Raw genomic sequence first — 21,481 nt, forward strand, 5'->3', positions numbered from 1 at the left:
TTTTCAATAAAAAATCAAGCTGTGTATTATCTTTGTACAAAAATGTGCGTCGTCCACGTACCTGTAATAACGTACCATACCCAACACCTATTCCTTCAATATCTTACTTTCAAACCTATGAAGTACCAAAGGACCCCGCACTTTTCTTATGGAAAGTGGCTTTCGGCTAATGTTGTTGAAACTTCACTGGTTGATAGTTCTTAACATGTGGATGAAAAGTCTCAATGGGCACAAAGACCTAAATCCACTCCTTCCCCCCAAAAAACCGCCTCCAAGTAGCTGGGGGGGATTGAACTGATTTCAGCATGTTAAACAATTTGTTGTTTTAATCAACTCAACAAGGACCCCAAACAACCACATGTTAGACTATCAAACTACCCCACTTGACACCGCCCTTTGTCCCCCACATCGCCCCCCCCCCCCCCGCGAATTACCTTACGGATGTTCCATATTACTGTAGTTTATAGTTGCGCGTATGTGTTGAAATACCTACAGTTTTGGTCTCACCGACGATATAATGGGTTTCACGTATCGCTGATTACGAATCTGAGGTGAGAGTTCTAGAATTCAAGATGGATGATCAATATGGCGGATTAAAAACACGAAACTCCTGAATGTAGCCACAAATAGCTGTTTACTGGGGTATTTTGGGTCGTTGGTTACGAATCTGAGGTCAAAATTCTTGAATTCAAGATTGCAGATCCAATATGGTGGATAAAAACGTCGAAGCCACAAATCGTAGTAGACTAGAGTGTTTTTAGATCGCTGTTTAAGTACGCAACATTCCTAGATACTTCAGCCACCATGTAGAATTATTCTGCACCCTTGCCCTTTACCAAAACCCACCACAGATATCTTAATGTTGAACGGTGTTAAAATAATTAATCAATTATCTGTTCATTATTTTCGTCATTTCGGTTTGCAGCATCTAATGTGGTACTTAGCAATGAGTCATCGGGATATCTAATATTCTGTAAATGTCGTGCATGGCCTAAATACCACAAGACACTTGCAACGTGCGCACATGTACCTAATGTACAAGCACCGCTTTGACATGTACAGTAGTAACCTTGAATAACATTTTGATCATAATCCTGGTCATCTTCATCATTGGCTACATATGCTATGAAAACTTAGCTTAGTTGCATTGCGGAACCTTGAGTAAAGACGTATGCGCAGGAATCCTGGTTCAGTTACGTTTTCGTCAAGGTGGAATTGCTCGTCCTTATCTCCTATTAGTTTATCTTGGTCGTAAGAGGATGAGAGATCTACTTGATATGTGCCTACAGTCAAATCTCGTAAGTAGTTTAAGTTATGTACAGAGAAATCAATTAGGCCTTGACCATTTAGCGGTACCTATTGACCGTTCCTTCTAATAAGATTATCTACCTCCGCTCTTGCTTTAACAACGTTCGGCATGATTGACCTATTTCTCATTTCTCTAGCTAATTCAATGGTTGCATCTTGCATGAAAATAACGGGATGGTATCTGTTCAAAATAGCTCCAGCTATGCGATAGAAACTATTCAGTTTCTTTGCATGTTGCAGATTCAACGTCTGTGCTAGAAACTTAAAAACAGATCTTAGATGCTCATTTCTTGCCTCGAGTATTCATCGACTTTTAGTAACTAGCCGAGAAGTATTCGCTTCTTCTGTTGATAGTTGTCTTTCACGTGGTAGTAGGAGTGCGGGCATTATATGATCAATTCCTAAATATTCCAGTAAAGGAATTGCATCGCGGTATCCTCTGTCTACTAACACAATGACCAGGATTATGATCAAAATGTTATTCAAGGTTACTACTGTACATGTCAAAGCGGTGCTCGTACATTAGGTACATGTGCGCACGTTGCAAGTGTCTTGTGGTATTTAGGCCATGCACGACCTTTTCAGAATATTAGATATCCCGATGACTCATTGCTAAGTACCACATTAGATGCTGCAAACCGAAATGATGAAAATAATGAACAGATAATTGATGAATTCTTTTAACACCGTTCAACATTAAGATATCTGTGGTGGGTTTTGGTAAAGGGCAAGGGTGCAGAATAATTCTACATGGTGGCTGAAGTATCTAGGAATGTTGCGTACTTAAACAGCGATCTAAAAACACTCTAGTCTACTACGATTTGTGGCTTCGACGTTTTTATCCACCATATTGGATCTGCAATCTTGAATTCAAGAATTTTGACCTCAGATTCGTAACCAACGACCCAAAATACCCTAGTAAACAGCTATTTGTGGCTACATTCAGGAGTTTCGTGTTTTTGATCCGCCATATTGATCATCCATCTTGAATTCTAGAACTCTCACCTCAGATTCGTAATCAGCGATACGTGAAAACCATTATATCGTCGGTGAGACCAAAACTGTAGTTATTTCAACACATACGCGCAACTATAAACTACAGTAATATGGAACATCCGTAAGGTAATTCGCGGGGGGGGGGGCGATGTGGGGGACAAAGGGCGGTGTCAAGTGGGGTAGTTTGATAGTCTAACATGTGGTTGTTTGGGGTCCTTGTTGAGTTGATTAAAACAACAAATTGTTTAACATGCTGAAATCAGTTCAATCCCCCCCAGCTACTTGGAGGCGGTTTTTTGGGGGGAAGGAGTGGATTTAGGTCTTTGTGCCCATTGAGACTTTTCATCCACATGTTAAGAACTATCAACCAGTGAAGTTTCAACAACATTAGCCGAAAGCCACTTTCCATAAGAAAAGTGCGGGGTCCTTTGCCAATAAAGGTGACAATGGATTTTCCACAGTTAAACATTCGACTTGGTAGTAAATATTGCTTTTAAAAGAGAAAATATTATATATTATAGAAATAATGTTGCTTATTATATAGTATGTTCTCTTTGAAAGGCAATATTTACCACCAGATGCTAAGTTTAGCTATGGGAAATCCATTATTTGTTGCTTAATAAAAAATACTAACATGAAATGGCAACCTTCTACCAAAGAACAAAAAAATACTCAAATTAAATCCGTCCTATTATAATTTACGTCTCCATCATTTGATCTATGATCTTTGATTTTGACAAATTATCTCCAGCATTGCTCTACTATAGTAAGTCTGTTTCTTTTGTTTTCCCGAATGTCTTTATTTTTCTTTCTTCTGAGTTTATCCTCCGTGATCAAGACCCCAGGGGAGAGTCGAAAGCTCAGAAGTGCAAGTGGTATTCAGGAATTTTATAAATCTGTCAGTAGAACGATAACTGTGACGATACCATTACGTATAGCGCACATTAATATGAATAATCAATATCAAAATAATCTTAAATAATCATAATTGAATGTGTATGCAGAACCTATTGTAAGTTTAAAAAGTAACAATTTTCATACGAGTTTCTGAATAAGAATAGTTTTTACTTATTATAAAATTATAAATATATCTTTTATCTCACAATATGTTCTTATATTTTAATGCTAATATATTTCCTTTTAACGTGGGTTCCTGTCAACACGGCATGGCGCGTCCTCAGGTTGCGGATCGAGGAGAAGGCCTCTAGATATAGAGGTTAGCTGCGAATATACTGAATAAGCAGTCGCGGACAGCCGACTAGGAGTGGTCCTCCAGCTTGGGGTTTGGGTAGGGCTAACAACCTCATCATGTAAATAAAAAAAAAAACACTTGTTCAGAAATATTCACAAAAGCCTCGGACAAGGACTGATAACTTGGCACGACCTCAGCAAAAGAAAATGGACATGAGATTTGGAACATGGAATATTAGAAGTCTTTATAGGGCAGGCGCGTTAAAATCTGTAACGAGTCAGTTAGAGAAATACAGGATGGACGTAGTAGGAGTTCAGGAAGTTAGGTGGGAAGGAAATGGATCTAAGAATTCCGGAAATTTTACGTTCTTTTACGGGGAAGGAAATAAAAATCACCAGTTAGGAACAGGGTTTTTCGTTCATAAACGTATATTACCAGCAATTAAACGGGTTGAATTTGTTACTGATAGACTTTCTTTTATTACTCTTAAGGGACGGTGGTGTGATATTATTGTTTTAAATGTACATGCCCCAGCTGAAGACAGGGATGATGATATAAAAGACAGTTTTTACGAAGAAGTGGAACGGATATTTGGCCAACTCCCGCGATACCATATGAAAATTCTATTAGGGGATTTCAATGCGAAAGTAGGACGTGAGGATATTTTCAAACCGATTATAGGGAACGAAAGTCTGCATAAGGAAAGTAATGACAACGGTGTTAGACTCGTGAACTTTGCAACATCCAAAAACCTAATCGTGAAGAGTACAAAATTCCCACATCGCGACGTTCATAAATACACTTGGACATCACCAGACGGAAAAACACACAATCAAATTGATCACGTTTTAGTAGATAGAAGAAGACAATCTAGCATAATTGATGTCCGGTCGTTTAGAGGGGCTGATTGTGACACTGACCACTACCTGGTAGCAATGATGATATGAGAGAGGTTATCGTTGAATAAAGGTAATATTCAATGTCCGAAAACGGAGAGATTCAATTTAATGAAATTAGACGAGAGCCAGGTAAGAGAGAAATACCAGATTGAAGTTTCGAATAGATTCTAGGCTTTAGAAGATTCGGAGTGCACTAGTGTTGAGGATACCTGGATTGAAATTAGAGATAGCATTAAAATTTCAGCAAAAGAAAAATTGGGACACGCGGAAATACGTAGGAACAAACCATGGTTCGACTAGGAATGCATTAAACTAACAGAGAAGAGAAAACAGGCAAAATTACGCTGGCTACAACATCCGAATGAAATAACTACACAAAATTTCACAGGCGGGAAACTTCCAAAACTTTTAGAACAAAGAAACGCGACTTTCTGAAAGCTAAAATTAAGGAACTTAAAGATAATAGTAAAAATAAAAACATCCGGGACATGTATAGGGAATCAACGAATTTAAGAAAGGCTATCAACCTCGTGCTTATATATTAAAGAAATCTGACGGTACAGTTCTCACTGATACGGATAGCATCTTAAATAGATGGAAAGATTTCTTTGACGATTTGCTTAACACGCAACCAAAAACTAGTGTGCATGGAGAAAAGGTGATACACACCGCAGAACCGTATATTCCAGAACCCAACCGAATAGAAGTGGAAACCGCTATAAAGAAATTAAAGAAACACAAATCTCCGGGTGTAGATGAAATTCCGGCTGAGTTAATTTTAGCTGGAGGCGAAAAATTGTGGAACAAGATACACAAACTCATTCTCCTTATCTGGAACAAGGAAGAATTGCCACAAGAATGGAAAGAATCAATCATTGTTCCAATTCACAAGAAGGGCGACAAAACTGACTGTAATAATTATCGAGGTATTTCTCTTCTGTTAACATCCTATAAAATCCTTTCAAATATTCTGTTAGCAAGACTTACCCTATACGCAGATGAAATTATTGGAGATTATCAGTGCGGATTTAGACAAAATCGATCAACTATCGACCAAATATTTACCATTCGCCAAATACTCGAAAAAAAGTGGGAATACAATACCCCGGTACATCAACTATTTATTGATTTTAGAAAGGCGTACGATTCGGTTAGGAGAGAAACATTATACAACGTTCTTACAGAACTTGGAATACCGAGAAAGCTAATCAGATTAATTAAGATCTGTTTAAATGAATCCCAAAGTAAAGTACGGGTAGGAAAATTTTTGTCCACGAGCTTTCACATCGAAAATGGCCTGAAACAAGGAGATGTGTTGTCGCCATTATTATTTAACTTCGTTCTGGAATACGCTATAAGGAAAATCAAAGATAGCAACAAGGGCCTAGAGTTGAACGGTATTCACCAGGTTATAGCATATGCTGATGATGTAAATTTAATAGGGGATGGTAGTAGAACAATAGAAAAAAATGCAGAGATCTTATTAAACGCTTGCAGGGACATGGGTTTAGAAGTAAATGCAGAGAAAACTAAATAAATGGAAGTGCGTCGGGACCGGAATACAGCAAATTATGGATAATACTTTTGATAAAGTGGATACTTTCAAATATCTAGGATCAATATTAACAGAGAAAAATCATATCCACGAAGAAATTAAATGTCGACTAAAAGCAGGGAATTCGTGTTACTATTCGGTTCAAAATCTCTTGTCGTCGCGAATTCTGTCGAGGAATTTGAAGCTTAAAATATACAAAACGATAATTATGCCTGTTGTTCTGTATGGCTGCGAAACATGGTCACTTACTCTGAGGGAAGAACATAGACTGAAAGTATTTGAGAACAAGATCCTGAGATGAATATTCGGACCCAAGAGGAACGGGAATGGAGAATGGCGGAAACTTCATAACGAGGAACTACATAATTTATATGGTCTACCCAACATTGTTAGGGTCATCAAGTCTAGGAGGCTTAGGGTCATGTAGCTAGAATGAAAGAAAGTAGAAACGCTTTCAAAGTCTTGACTGGAAGACCCATAGGAAAACGACCATTAGGAAGACCTAGGCGCAGATGGGAGGACAATGTTAAGATGGATCTCGCAGAGATTGGAATACAAAGTAGAAACTGGATCCAATTAGCTAAGGATAGAAGTCAGTGGAGAGCTTTTGTGAACGCGGCATTGAACCTCCGTGTTCCATAGGCCATAGAGTTAGTTAGTTAGTTAGTTAATATATTTCCTTTATGTTGTTTGTTGATGAATTAAATGATAAGAGAATAAAGTATATTACATGAAACTTAGAAAGAAATTCATTTATTCAATCTGATATCTACACGTAAGACTTTAGACTTTACTGTTGTATTAATATGTAACATTAATGTTTCAACTGTTCAAAAAAGTAGCTTAAGAACCTTCTTTTTGTTGCTTTGGACAATAATGATCATCATGAAATACATATCTATCCTCTGTTGTACTTTACCATAAATTAAAATGAAGGTCCTCTACTGGTCAGTTATAAACAGTTGCATACATAGTGAATACGGACATTGCTATAAATTTGTCATGATATAGGCTTATCGAGGAGAACAATCTAGTTAGTTAAAATTACTACAAAATAATACATGACAAATTCGGAACACAAACATAATGCCACCATAAAGGATACATGCATAATGTTACAGTAACAGATATTTATATATATTTCAAAATATGTACACATTAACTACCAGTATTATTATTATTAGATTTCGAAACACGGTTTTACAGTGCAATTGTAGTTCATTACTGTTATGATTTAAGTCCTGTTTCTATTTGTCCTTATCCTTTGAAATACTTTTTAAAAATCTGCTATTTTCTCTGAGTTTTATTTATTTAATTAATTATTTTCATTTCAAACTAAAACTATAATGCAATTAGTTACATTGGGTATCATTATGTATATATCTCTGTTTAGAAAATGATGCTTTTATTGTTGCTATCCAATCTGTCCAATCTAGCAGTATCAATGAGATTTTTAAAGTACCGGAAAGAAGATTTTCAATTCAAAGGTTTCTTAGTTTATTATACTTAAACACCTTATAACAAACTGGTCCTTCGATGACATCAAACTCGAGCAGCTTTACAGAAATTTGCTACAACTAAGGAGGAAAAACCATGAGGTGAAAGAAAGATGTACAAGTGTTGGTACTTGATACTTTTCAAGTAGCCATGAATTTACGTACAAGTGGTATTACAAAACTATTTATTTTACAATCAGTGTTCTTGTTTGGCTGCTACCACTGCCTTTCCCACGTCACATTGGTCGATGTGTTCTTTAGTTTGCTCGTCTAGTTTAGTGATAATGGGAGGCCTATTATGACGTCGTAGAGAATCTAATTCGAATCCTGCCTTATAGTATTGTAGTGGATGCATTTAAAGTGCAGAAAATAAATCTTCTTTAAAACCGCGTGTCATATAAACATTAATGTTTGAGTATTTGACACATATCAGCAAAGATAATGTAGTGTATAGTATATTTTTATTTGATTAAATGTTCTTATTCTTCCAGGATGTTATTAACTACAATTGCCGTTCTCTGGTAGCGTCAGTGCCATTCTTTGCAAATGCGGACCCCAACTTTGTGTCGGATGTGGTGACTAAACTTCGATATGAAGTCTTCCAACCAGGTGAATTTCTCTTTATGTTATTATTTGAATTAGGAAAAGTTGTTGAGCTCCCTCTTGGCTATATGGATAGCGTAAGCGACTTTGTTGTGGGAGATGCTGGTTCGATTCCCGGTAGATCTCATGTGGTGTGGATCCTATGTTAAGCTGTATATCCATGTCTCATATATCCTCGCTGCTAAATGGGACGCTTAACTCAAATCCAAGGAAGAGTTCTTGAGGTTTTTTTTTATTTGCTTAAGAAACTAACAACAAAAGTACGAAATAAGGAAGTTCAAACTAACAACAAAAGTACGAAAAAGCTTAAATACAAGAAAGTAATGACAAAAGTACAATGTGGGAAATTGAAACTTAAAAAACTAACAACAAAACTATGGTATAAGAAAGTTTAAATATAAAAAAACTAACAATAAAGATACTAAGTAAGAAATACAAGGAAATAACATTAAAATTATGGTATAAGATCAGGGGTAGAAGAGAAGCGACCCAATCACTTGTAAGTAAAAATACATATATATAGCTTGTTAAAGAACTATACCGACAAACTCTAAGAGATGATTCCACACATCAAAATAAGATAAAACATTTATATGGACTTATGCGGAAAACGTATAGTTTCACAGCTAAGGCTGTCCAAAATCGTTGGAAAACTAAATTTCATCACACGCTATTTCGAATTAGAGAAAAAGTGGAGTGGTGGTGGTGGTGCACATCAGTGTAAAGGAAGTCATACATACATAACCCAAAAATGTATATTTCATGAATGTGTAATTGGTGTGCAAGGGATTCCGTACATGCTTCCAACAGAATTCTCAGATATGTTCTGATTTCAAGGTGGATCCAAAGTAGGCCAAAGGTAAGCGTTGACAACAATGGACATGAATGTTTCAGCGGGAAGTCGAAAGTGTTGGGGATCGCCAGCTCCACATATCAATGTGTTCGGAATAATTCGTGCTGTGATGTATTTTCTCCTGGTATATTTTACGTTTAAATCCCGTATAACCGTGAAAAAAAAAACAACCCAGCATAAATTATATCTGAGGATTATGTTGAGAACATGACCGGGAATTATACCCCTATAGGAAATCCCTTGTACACCCATGACACATTGATGAAATATGCAATTTTGGAATATACATGTATGACTTACACTGATATGAATCGCTACTCTACGTTTTCTTGTAGGACCGCGGTGGCTCAGTGGTAGAGTGCAGCGCCAGCCTCATCCCCCGCCCAGCCCCCGCCAAGTGAACTTTGTGGTGGACAAACACCGTGTGCGTGGGTTTTCTCGGGGTCCTCACGTTTCCTCCCACTTTCTTCATTCCACCATTTCATTCATTACTCATCATCGCAGTCTCCTTTAGCCTACCGGCATAACCGTGGAACGTAAAACTGAAAGATTTCCTTTCATTTCAAAGATTTCTACGGTTTCTTGAATTCGAAACAGTGCGTGTTGAAATTTACTTTTTCGGAGATTTTTGATAGCCTTAACTCTGAAACTATTTCCCTATAAGTCCATATGAACTTTTTCTCTTATTTTGATGAGCGGAATCACCTCTTTCAGTTTGTCAGTATAATTCATTAACATCCTGTATATGTTTAAACATTTCGAAATACAATAAATTATTTCGCTCTCTTCAATCATTAAGCAAAATGATTCTGTAAGAAGTACATTTCTCTAAGAATTAAGAGCTTATCAAGTGAGTATTACAATATTTGTTCGAAAACCTAATTTTTCATTATTTAAAACCTAATTATAGTTAAAACACGATAATATTCCTCAAATATGTATGAAAGATCAATTAAATATTACGTTTAGAGATAACTTTTATATCTGAATTTTAAAATTTGACATATTCTACATTTAATTTTGATTTTGATGTCTTTCTTTTATATTTATTTATTTATTTTCAATTTAAAGCAAATAATACTTAATCTAACGACTAATAATAAATATGAGGATATTGTATATACATATTTCTCATTATATTCGTCTATTGATTATGTTATTGTTACTCATATCCAGAAAATATTTAATAACACTTGTTGTATGTAACCTTTATTTTTTTTATTTCCGTATCCAGTAAAGAATCATTGACTTAAGAAAAAATACCGAAGTTTCAATGTTAAATATGACGGTCATAACTGTCTTTTGTTAGAAGTCACCATTCTTGATACTAGTGGGAGAGTAATTATTGTTGCTTTGTGATTAATATACAAATGTAACTTTTTCCTGTTTAATTGTCAGATTTAAATCTTCCAACTTTTGGGAGAACACAGGACTGTGGAACAAAAGTGCTCTCAAGGTTGGGGTGGATATGACGAAGTACATCATCAAAACTTTAGGAAAGGAGGGGGAAATGGCTTAAAAATTAAATCAATTAGAAATTAAAAGTAAAAGAAATATATTCATAAAAAAACATAATTGATTTAATTTTTTAAGTTAATTTCATGCCAAATTAACTCAGCTCTCAAACCAATCCACCGAATTTCATGAAAATTCGGTGGAAATTTAGAGGATAGTACTAATGTACATTTTCAAGATTGTAGATTCCAATAAGAAGAAATATTTATACAGTGGAGTACCCAACGTGCTAAAAACTTTTTTTTTAAAAAAAAAAAAAAAAAAAAAAGCTCAAAGTTCATAAGTTTACTTCTAGTTGAGAACTTCCATCTTGGACTTACTTGCTGAGAATAAAATACTAGGCACTAGTGTTATTACAAATAATTTTATATTAAAATGGTATTCACGTCAGTCATGTGATAGACCTTTGACGTATCTTTGACTCTTTGAGAGAGGAAAATATATATATTGCATAATAAATACATTCCCTGTACTATGTTAAGTTAGCCTATGAAATGGCTTTGGCAAAAGAAAAAATAATACGAAAATAGTAATCTTCACATTTTTAGCATTTGTTTCCGGGAACATCATAATGCAGTATTGAAGAAAAGATACAGTGATAAAGAATTATTTTCTGAGTGCTGTCGATTTTCCAACAGTTGAGCAGAAAAATATCCAAGCAATAGTTTCGTTGTAATACTGCAATATTTATTACTATAGAGTAATATTATATTCAAAATATTTTTACTTTTTAATTGTAATAATTTCACTAACCCATGTAACGTGGGTTCCTATCACCACATCAGGCATGTTCTCACGTTACAGATCGAGAAGTCTTTTAGATATAGTGATTTGCTGCAAATATATTGAACAATCAGTTGCGCACGAACAACAAAGGGGTTGTCCTTCCAGCTTGGGGGTTTGACTTGAAGCTAACAATCTCATCCTGAAAAAAAAAATCATTTGCTCAGAAACATTTACAGAAGCCTCGGACCGGGACTGATAACTTGACACAACCTCAGCAAAGCAAAATGGACTGGAGATTAGGAAGATGGAATATACAATTTTAATCTCGCAGGAATAGGAATACAAAGTGGAAACTGGATCCAGTCGGTTAAGGACAGAAATCAGTGGACAGCTTTTGTGAATGCATCATTGAACCTCCGGGTCCAAAGGCCATAAAGTTAATTACACAAAGAGATGCAGTTAAGAAAGAAAATTCTGTATTCCAGAAGATTTAGTGGGACATGTGCAGTGCTGCTAGAATATGCCTGTATCAATAAAATCAGCGACAAGTTTCTATTATTTGCACAGAGCATAAAATTGCTTTTATATGTTTCTTGTGATATTCCACGGTCAATAAATAATTCTGTCATAAATTTTAGGCGTTGTGCCATGTATTGTTAATTCATATCCTTTGCATGACCTTCTTGCAAGGTTTTCTAGAATTTTTTTCCTGTATTTATTTTGTAATCATCTAACCTCATATTGGTTATATCTTAGTTCACAGAATATAACTGATTACATATAACCAAACAATCATATAACTAAATAAAATGTTAAATTATCAGTTTACAAGCATAATTCTTTCCAAATGTCTCCAGCTCTTAATTTGTATTCGAATATTATTTTCTCCTTATTTAATTGCCACAAGTGCCATATAAAATTTGTTGTCTAAATAAATGTCTTATCACAGTACTGTTGGTTCTAACTTGTTCTTAATAGCAATTGTCATGATTAAGTGCTGAAGGCATTAGGTTGGGAGACATGGGTGTTATTCACTTCTCATTAACTTTAAAAATACCATCATGCGATGTAAAACTCAAAAATAACTAAACAATTGTTCTGACAATAAATATACAACCAAATAGACGAATAATGACGTTCCTAAATTGTGACGTTCCCAAATTTTATTATTTCAATAGAATGACCTAAATTACGTACTGCTGCTGATTTGTGAACTTCCCAGCCATTTACTCTTGATTTGTAGTAACCTAACGTGTATTGATTGTAAGAAGAAAAGCTATAGTTCTCTTGGAGTAGATATGTAAACGGGAAAGCATTTCGTTACCTTATCTGATACAATTTGATCACTATAACAAATATTTATTCTTAGAATAAACTGAAAGGAATCTTTACTTTCCAGGGGATATTATTATAAAGGAAGGAACAATAGGCACTAAGATGTACTTCATTCAAGAGGGCATCGTGGATATTGTGATGGCCAATGGAGAAGTAGCTACAAGTTTAAGCGATGGTTCGTACTTTGGGGAGATATGTCTTCTGACCAATGCGCGGCGTGTAGCAAGTGTCCGCGCCGAAACCTATTGCAATCTATTTTCGCTCTCCGTGGAACATTTTAATGCCGTACTGGACCAGTACCCACTGATGCGCAGAACTATGGAGAGCGTCGCAGCTGAAAGGTAAGATAATTTATTTAACAAGATTTTTCACACCTAGGAAACATTACGAACTTGGTGTTTTTGGTAGTATAAAGACTATTCTAGACAGAAGAAAGACTACTCAATTTCATTATTCTGTACATGGAAGCGTCAGGCATGATTATATATGTAATAAATTACTAATATTTTTACATAATATTTCACAATATATTACAAAATTTTAGTGTGCTTTACATACCGTAATAATGTATATTTATATTACATATAAACTACTCTTAATTGTATTAGGATTTTTTATAATTTCTACTTTTGTAAAAGTTCTCAGAACTTAGTTTCATAGAAATAAAAATAACTTTTTTAAAGTTATTAAAGAACAAGATGGTGTAATAGACGTTAAGCTTTGAAATTATTACAACTATAATATAATTGATGCATACCACTTACCCATCAGCAATGTTGCATAACACAATTACGTAGTTAAATAAGATTTATATATTCTAACATCAAAATTTCTTCTTGAAAGTCCATAATACTCTTTGCACAGATATTTATCTTTTAGTCGATTCCTACAGTAACTTTCAACATTGTGCACCCTATTTGTCTAATCTTAAACAGTTATATACTTGATAATTATATGTTTAATAATTAACAACTTCCTCCTTTTTATACTAGTTACTGTTTTTATTGATTAATTTTAGCACTGGAAAATCGTCCTTCTGTATAATGTCACATTACGAATGATCAGTGAAAACATGCTGTAATTGACAGATTTTTTACAAATATTTATTTTAATTTATGTATCGAACATATTGTCCATGAAACGTTAAAAGTACTGTATAATAAACATATTGTATAGAATAATTCCTAATAGCTTAACTGAGGAATCTTCTTTTGTGCTAATTATAGAATTACTGAGATTAAAGTGTTAGGCCTCCTTTTTATTTTACTGTTGCTCAACATTAATTTGTTATGAAACATCTAAGTAGTCAAGTCTATTTAAATAATTAATATTTTTCTGACTAGAATATGTATTTATTTATTAAAATTAAAATAAGTGGTAATGTTTTCAATAGCTTACCGTTATCTTCTTCAGACGTTACTTGGCGTATATATGTTCATAATATTAAATTATTATTGATATACAATTTTAATTGTTGTTTTTTATATAATTTTAAATTTTTAGGATGTAACAATAAGGTATCGTTATAATTTACTGTTTCCTTTTAAAATTTTATATTATAAGGAAAAAATAAAATTTCCTTTTTATTAATCGTTGTTATTATTATCATTTTACTCTTTTCTTCTCATTATTCTCAAATATCAGTTAAATTTGAAGTTTCTTCTCAATTCTATATTTTATAATGTAATTTTTCTTATCCGTGAATTTTTGTTCTTCAATTCGTTCTTACAACCTATTCCATAATTCACAAATTTGAAGTCTATTTGTTCAGTTCTCTCTCTCTCTCTCTCTCTCTTAATCCTTCTCACCTCTTTCCATTTCCTTATTAGTGTTCTATTCTCTTTTTCTAAACCTTGTACCCTTTCCCAATCTATATCATGTCCTGTTTCTTTTACATGTTTATATATATCGCGTTATTCTCTCTTTCATGTCAAGACGAAAGAAGAAGAAAAGAGTAAAATGATAATAATAGCGATTATTTAAAAAAAACAGTTACAATATAAAATTTTAAAGTGAAACAGTAAATTATAACAATATCTTATTTATTGTTACACCTTAAAAATTTATAATTATGTAAAAAAAAATAGCAATTAAAATTGTATGTATATCAATAATAATAATTATTAGAACGCCAAGTAACGTCTAAAGAAGATAATGTTACGTTATTGAAACTGTTACGACTTCTTTTAATTTTAATAAATAGGTACATACTCTGGTCAGAAAAATATTAATTATTTAAATAACAGTTTCAGAGTCAAGATGGAAGAAGTTAGCTTAGTCTATCTATCACTAAATTATTAAAATTAGTATCTTCTTTGTAATCAAATTATTTTATTTCATTATATATATAGTATCATCAGTACACATTAAAATAGGTTGTAGTATGTATTCGTAAAACATTAGCATTTAGCATAGATACATATATACACTTAGCATAGTCGAATCCAATTTACTTGTTCTGCGAAATGTCTGTTAATACATTACGAATGTTTGACCACTTATATTCTAAAAACAAATCTGATTTCAACTTTCTACAACGTGATTAGCGACATCTCGTTTCTTGTGTTCTCATAATGCTTTAATTTATTTATCAAAACATCTGGTGAAATAGAATCAAATATACGATTTACTTCATTTTAATACTATCGACCAAAATAAATAACTATTCTGAACGTCATCAGTTATTTAGAATATAACATTTTCACTCACTTTGATTATGAAGATTCTTTGGCCAAATCCATACTGTACGTAGTTAATTAAATCGTTATCTCCAAACTAGAATAGCAATTCTTTTATGAATTGTTCCATAATTTCTGATTTAGCAAATTCTATTATATAAATCTGTTGATGCTGAGCAATTTTTATCCCCCTTTTTTTAAGTACTGGAATAGTAAAAACCACTTTAAGCAATATGGAAACCTTTAATAGCATTCAGTTTATAAGATATGAAAGGGGTTTTTCCTATTACGTCTATATTTTTTGTATTATCAGTAAAGTCGCAATAGTTCTCATTACCAGCTGTTTTGAATACATACAATTGATAAGATGGATTTTGGTGATTTCGAATCATACCTCATTTGTGTTTCTAAAGTATCGTTGTTGACATATTTGCATTTATTGCTTTTTTGTTAATGATGTTAATAGTTAGAACATTTATCTTTGATATTCGTGATATTAGGCTCAGTCATGTAGACTAAAGAAGTAAGGATAAGTTCTTTAAGAAAGAGGTGTAGCATGAATTTCTAACCTCTGGATTGTAGCCCTGGATGTGACCCACTTCACATTTTATTTACATGACTTATTTGTTTATTTTAGCTGAATAAGCCATGATTTTACACAATAATCTATTGAAGATTCCCAAAAGAATTGATTGTGAATAACATTATTCATGTCTTTTGTCGAGGTTTTTCAAATTTATTCCATTTTACCATTTCACAAAATGTTTTATCATCGTACTATGTACTACTCACCATTGACAGAAACTAAAATAGAATCCACCGTCATACAAGTAAAATATACAATAGTTATTGAACTATATGTAGCACTACTTTGATATACTAAAAACCATCGGTATCAATCCATGACTCAGTCATACACTTCGTAATTATCGAACACACTCATTTTTGTAAACAAACGAATGAAAATTCAAGTATGCAAGTATCAGAACATGAAATAGTTCATACTAAAGTTTATCATAAATCATCGTGAATAGACACAATACTCGTGTTTCTTTAACTAAATATTCACAACCACTCTATTTATTAACTTTTCAGTTGAATAAAATCATGATAGAATAGGATATAATGTTGTCTTAAATATGTAGTCACGGCAACTTCTACGTAAGGCAATACGTGTGTAGGGAATCTTTTCTAAGATCAAGTTCTGATTCCACAATAAATAATGTGTATTCTATCAAGATTATAGACGCTCTGCATTGAAAACTCCATATTGAATAATATGTTTCGTAACTGAATATGGAAAGAATAAACAAGAAAGATTAGTAGTATTTTTTTTTTTTTTTTTTTTTTTACCAGTCGTTGTTAAAAGGATATTAAGCTTCAATTAAGCAATTAATCAATGAACATGAAACACTTTGATATGGAAATTCACTATACCCCTTTTTGCTATGGGTGGCCCGAAAGTAGGTATACAGTCCCCTACCGATAAACTCATTGCTTTTTATATCATATCATTTCTTATTGTAATCCATCAGGAAGACTTACTTTCTTTATTATTTATTCCTAACGTCCTTTTACTTATATTTTAAGCCCGGAACAGCCGAAGCAAATAAACCTATAAGCTAGAATGTTATACTTGATCAATGCAGGGATATATACCTACTTTTGAGCCCCCCTATACATGTTGTGACTATATCCATAGGGGACTGCTCTTTCTTTTTTCCCCTTATTCTAATCATAACTTCATAATCGTTCATCAAATTATTACTTTTAGTTTCTGAATTTATTAAAATTATACATAACATTCTCATGAAACTTGTCATTTTTGTAGATTAAACGTTTGCACGGCATACTAAGATTTTAAAAACACTAAATTCTTAAAATCACTGTACATATCAGCGCAACTCTCAAACACAAAATTTGAATTAATTTTTATTTTAAATAATGTCAGCTCTAATAAGTATTTTTGTGTTTGTACTTGGTTTGAGTGCAAAGTATAAGAGTTACTTGAAAATAGTATGCATCTTTTTGCTTCTTTATTTGAACCCTTTATATTAATATATTTTCTATTAAACTTTCAGACTGAACAAGATTGGTAAAAACCCCAACCTTGTATCACAGCGTAACGAAGACTTGACTACGGAAAGCAAAACAATCAGTGCTGTGGTTAATGCTTTAGCTGAGCAAGCGGAACATGTAACAAGCTCAGACGAGTCAGTGGCCAACGACGGAAGTGATAAGAGTGTTAACGAACTGGGGAAGGGTCTTAATAGACTGAACCTTCCTCGTCCAAAGTCAGAAAATAATTTCGCCACTCAGGAGATGCAATTAAACCGCAATAGACCCTCATTCCATAAATCCGACACATTTCACAAAGAGTCATCATTCCAATGACAAGATGTTCCAGGATAGTTTTATTATTATTATAATTATTATTAATAATACAAAAAAAAGAATAATGAAAAAGTTTCTTTTTTCTGAGAGAATTGATTTTTTTACTATATAAAAAAATAAATACAAAAAAGGACTAAGAGGATGAGATGTTACAGATGTCCATGTTTTTAATACTGCGCTTGAAGTACTGAATGCATGTTCTCTGTTGTTTAAGACTGCTTTGGTGAGAATTATATATATAAAACAAAATGTGATGTTTACTTTTAAAAAGAAAAAAAAACAAAACAAAACAAAAACACGCAGTGTGTTATACTTGTTAGAGAAATTTGAAGATATTTTTTTGGTGCTCAACATTCAGAGAAAGATATATATTAAAAAAGAGAATATGTTATTATATTGTATGCATACAAGAAGAACAGAGATCATATAATTTAACTTGTTGCTGACTTAAAACGAGTGTGTGTGACGTGTGCAGATTACAGAGGACAGCTGAAGAGTAGTTTTGTGATATTGTTACGGTTTAGAAACTGTGCAATATTTAGAATACAAGTATAGCTTTAAATTAGGATGCTCAATTATTTCAAAAAAAATATATATAGTGAGCTGTGTTTTTACACCCAGTATTTGTCACAGTATTTGTGGTGTAATATAGTATTTTAATAGTTAACACGTGTACAGTACTGACATTATATATATAAATATATATAAAAATAAAATATGCATAAAAATATATATGTATGTAAATATATATACGTATATATATGTGTATGTATAATTTTTTACAGAATTTATTCATACATATGTATGTGTGTATATATATGTATATATGTATGTATTTAGATAGATAGTTTAAATGGCTGGACCATTTAGATGTATATTTGAAATATATTGTTGAAAGGCTCTATTTGTTCATGAGAGGAATATTTTCAAACTGGTGACGTTTGTTAAAAAAATATATATATCTGAAGCAGCTCTTTTTATATATATATCATGGTTACGGAAATTAAGATATATATAAAAGGGAAAAAACGAAATATTTTATTTATCTTGTTATGTTATTCTGAAAGTTTTAAATAAAAAGGAAAAAGTATCCCAAAAAATGTATGCCACATTTGCATTATCTGTAAATAATTGATGCTGTATCTAAATATATATATATATATACATATATTTTAGAAAGCTTATTTGCTGCATTAGCAAAATAAGTTATAACATATTCCCATATTGTGGATGGAAACAGGGTAGAACGACTGACTTATTGCATTTAATATTTTTTTCTCGTCCAAACTTAGCGATGCACTTCAATCAGCTGTGCCATTATTAATATTAATGATAATGAGGAATGCAAAGAAGCCCAATGTTGTTCTAAACAAGCAAACGAAAGACGAAAGTATCTTCGAGGGCTTCCATACAATATAAATATTTTACCATGCAACTTTTATCCTATCTAAAGTGAGAATATAATGAATATTGAGAAATTAATTTCTAATTATCTAAGCATACGCAAATTATCACAAATACTGCTATATTTGTTGCCTAAGATTTATGGAGCTAATTATATGGAAAACGCAGGAAATAATGCCTTGAAGTAACATCTAAACTTTGCAGTTGCATCCATTGAGTTGGGAAATATTTGCAACTGTTGATTCCCTTCCTTTTAATAAAACTATCGATATTCTGGTTGCGAACTTCCTTCAAGAATGTATAGGTATAAGTGTACATGTGTGTTTTGATTCATATTTTCTTCTAGAGTTCCTATTAAGCAGTCATATTGCAGTGACTACACAATGAATCACATTTTAAGAAGACAGCATTCAAGATATCTTGAAATGGAATACAAGATAAAAGATAGAAAGAAAGAATGAAACTTCCAAATTAAAATATTTTACTACAGACAGATACTCTTGTAATATCTAAGTAAATTGAACCAGTTCATTAAATAATTCAAGTAATCATACTATTTTTTCAGTATCTTTTGTTGACTAAGTTTTAAACTTCCAATTATAAAGTATTTGACGCTCTATTCTTTTAAGATAATGTGGACAGATTAGTTTGGATTGTCCGTGATATTTATCATTTTTCGCTGACGGTATACCATTTCGAATAGGAAAACATGATTATTAAATGACACGCTTAAAATTTCCAAAGTTTTTCACTGATACTTCTAACGTATTAAAATGATTTATCTACGGCATGTATGTAATTAAAATCCTTACTATTATTAATTAATTAAAGCTATTATTCAAATTTAATTTTACTTCAACTTGTAGTTTCTATGCATTTCTCATAAATCGCTTTTTGTCAAACTAAATATCATATTAAAATCCTCTAACACTACTTTTGAATAAGTTTAGCAGTGGTGATCATCACCTCATGATCATAATGATGTACGTGAAACAATTATGATAACTGTAGGTTTGAACTAAAATGTGATAAATGCTTCTATGATTAAAAGAATATTTTCTTTTCTCAGTCTATGCAGAATATACTTTTCCCTAATGTATATACTGTATTTAAGCAGGTAAAAAAAAAAAAAAAAAAAAAAGAAAGAAAAAAAAAGAAAAATTACAAGAGTATCTTGTTGCTATCAGTCATTGTTTCTGACTTCCAAAGATAATACGAGATGCATTATCATTCAAGTAAAAGTCTAAATTGATTTATTTGCATGTTCACAAAAAATTAATTAACCTAGTACTAAATAAAGAAGAGGTGAGAATGCAGAATTTCAGTGTGTCAATATGTTATTCTGGGATCAAAATAACAAGATTTAAAAGAATCCACTTATTCTCTGAAAAGTTATATCAACATATTTTTTTATATGATTGAAAATAAAAGTATGAACTAAATTTTTTGGGATACTTTTTTCCATCAAGATACAGCAGAAGACTTTGGACAAGATACTGTTCAATTTTCGTTTTAACTTTGTTTAAACTTCATGTACAATGATCGTATTTTGTTCAATTATTATTTCAGAAAACAAGCATATCTTTCACTTTGTTTGGTATCAAAAAAAAATTCTTATGAAAAAAAAATTGCCAGGTGAATTCAAAAGTAGAATGTGGAAAAAAGATGTTCACACGCAGAAACAGTAATGAAGTAAACGAAATAGTAGAACTGCAGGCAATATTAGCTAGAAATATTATTTTTAACTTTGTTGAATAGCATATTGCAGATATACATTTTATTTCAGTGGTTAGTGCTTTTTATACAAAATGGTGTTCTGGTATGTCAGTAATATTAAGTACTGTTAGCACTTCATGGAAGTTTATCAAATGGCGAATAAGAAAACTGTAGTAACATGAATCATGTTACTGATGTACTATAAGACAACACAGTTGAAAAAGAACACCAAGCTGTTTTGTGATTTTAAGAAGAAAATGATCAACATAAAATACAAGGACAGATACTTCTTTGGAGTTGTATCGGTCCATTTGTATTGTAAATTTTCTCCTCAGTTATACCAAAGATTGTAGCCTTGTCGATACAATTTCTTTTGTTATATTCGAAATGAATGGAATAAAGGAAGCATTGTTCCAGTGCAGCTTCATTCTGCAAGAGTTTCTTTCATTGTTCAAAGGATTTCTTTTCCTGAAAGATGTATTTTTCGTTTTCATCTAATTGCACATACATCTTTATGTTGGAGTGAGTGTTACTTATGATCTCTACTCACATTTGTGATGAATTTTAGCAGTAGTAATAAATTGCAACCACAAATGAAGGTAAGTTATTTTGTAAATTAGCTTCTTAACGTAGTTATTTAGTTTTTAAGCATAATATAATAGAGACCTGCACGAGCCGGGCCCAGCCCAGCCCGAAGCCGGACTCTGCTATTTCTTTGGGCCGGGCCGGGCTTGGGCGGGCCGACACTGTTATTTCTTTGGACCGGGCCGGGCTTGGGCAAGCCGACACTGATTTCTCTTCAGGTCGGGCC

At 32.7% G+C, this 21,481-nt stretch overlaps 1 protein-coding gene across 3 annotated transcripts in view; it reads left to right on the forward strand.

Annotated features, from left to right (window-relative positions):
• Window positions 1-21,242, forward strand: part of Ih (hyperpolarization activated cyclic nucleotide gated potassium channel Ih) — a 311,031-nt gene extending 289,789 nt beyond the window's left edge. For 2 of the 3 annotated variants that reach the window (XM_081745789.1, XM_081745794.1), the window contains exons 8-10: window positions 7,938-8,055; window positions 12,543-12,819; window positions 17,238-21,242. In XM_081745789.1, coding sequence (XP_081601915.1) covers window positions 7,938-8,055; window positions 12,543-12,819; window positions 17,238-17,550 — 708 coding nt within the window. In that variant the 3' untranslated portion in view covers window positions 17,551-21,242. The remainder of the gene's footprint in view (window positions 1-7,937; window positions 8,056-12,542; window positions 12,820-17,237) is intronic. The other variant, XM_081745799.1, reaches the window with a different exon arrangement.
• Window positions 21,243-21,481: the final 239 nt, after the last annotated feature.

Source organism: Thermobia domestica, chromosome 2, assembly GCF_964235325.1.
Source record: "Thermobia domestica chromosome 2, izTheDome1.hap1.1, whole genome shotgun sequence".
Classification (NCBI taxonomy): Eukaryota; Metazoa; Arthropoda; class Insecta; order Zygentoma; family Lepismatidae; genus Thermobia; species Thermobia domestica.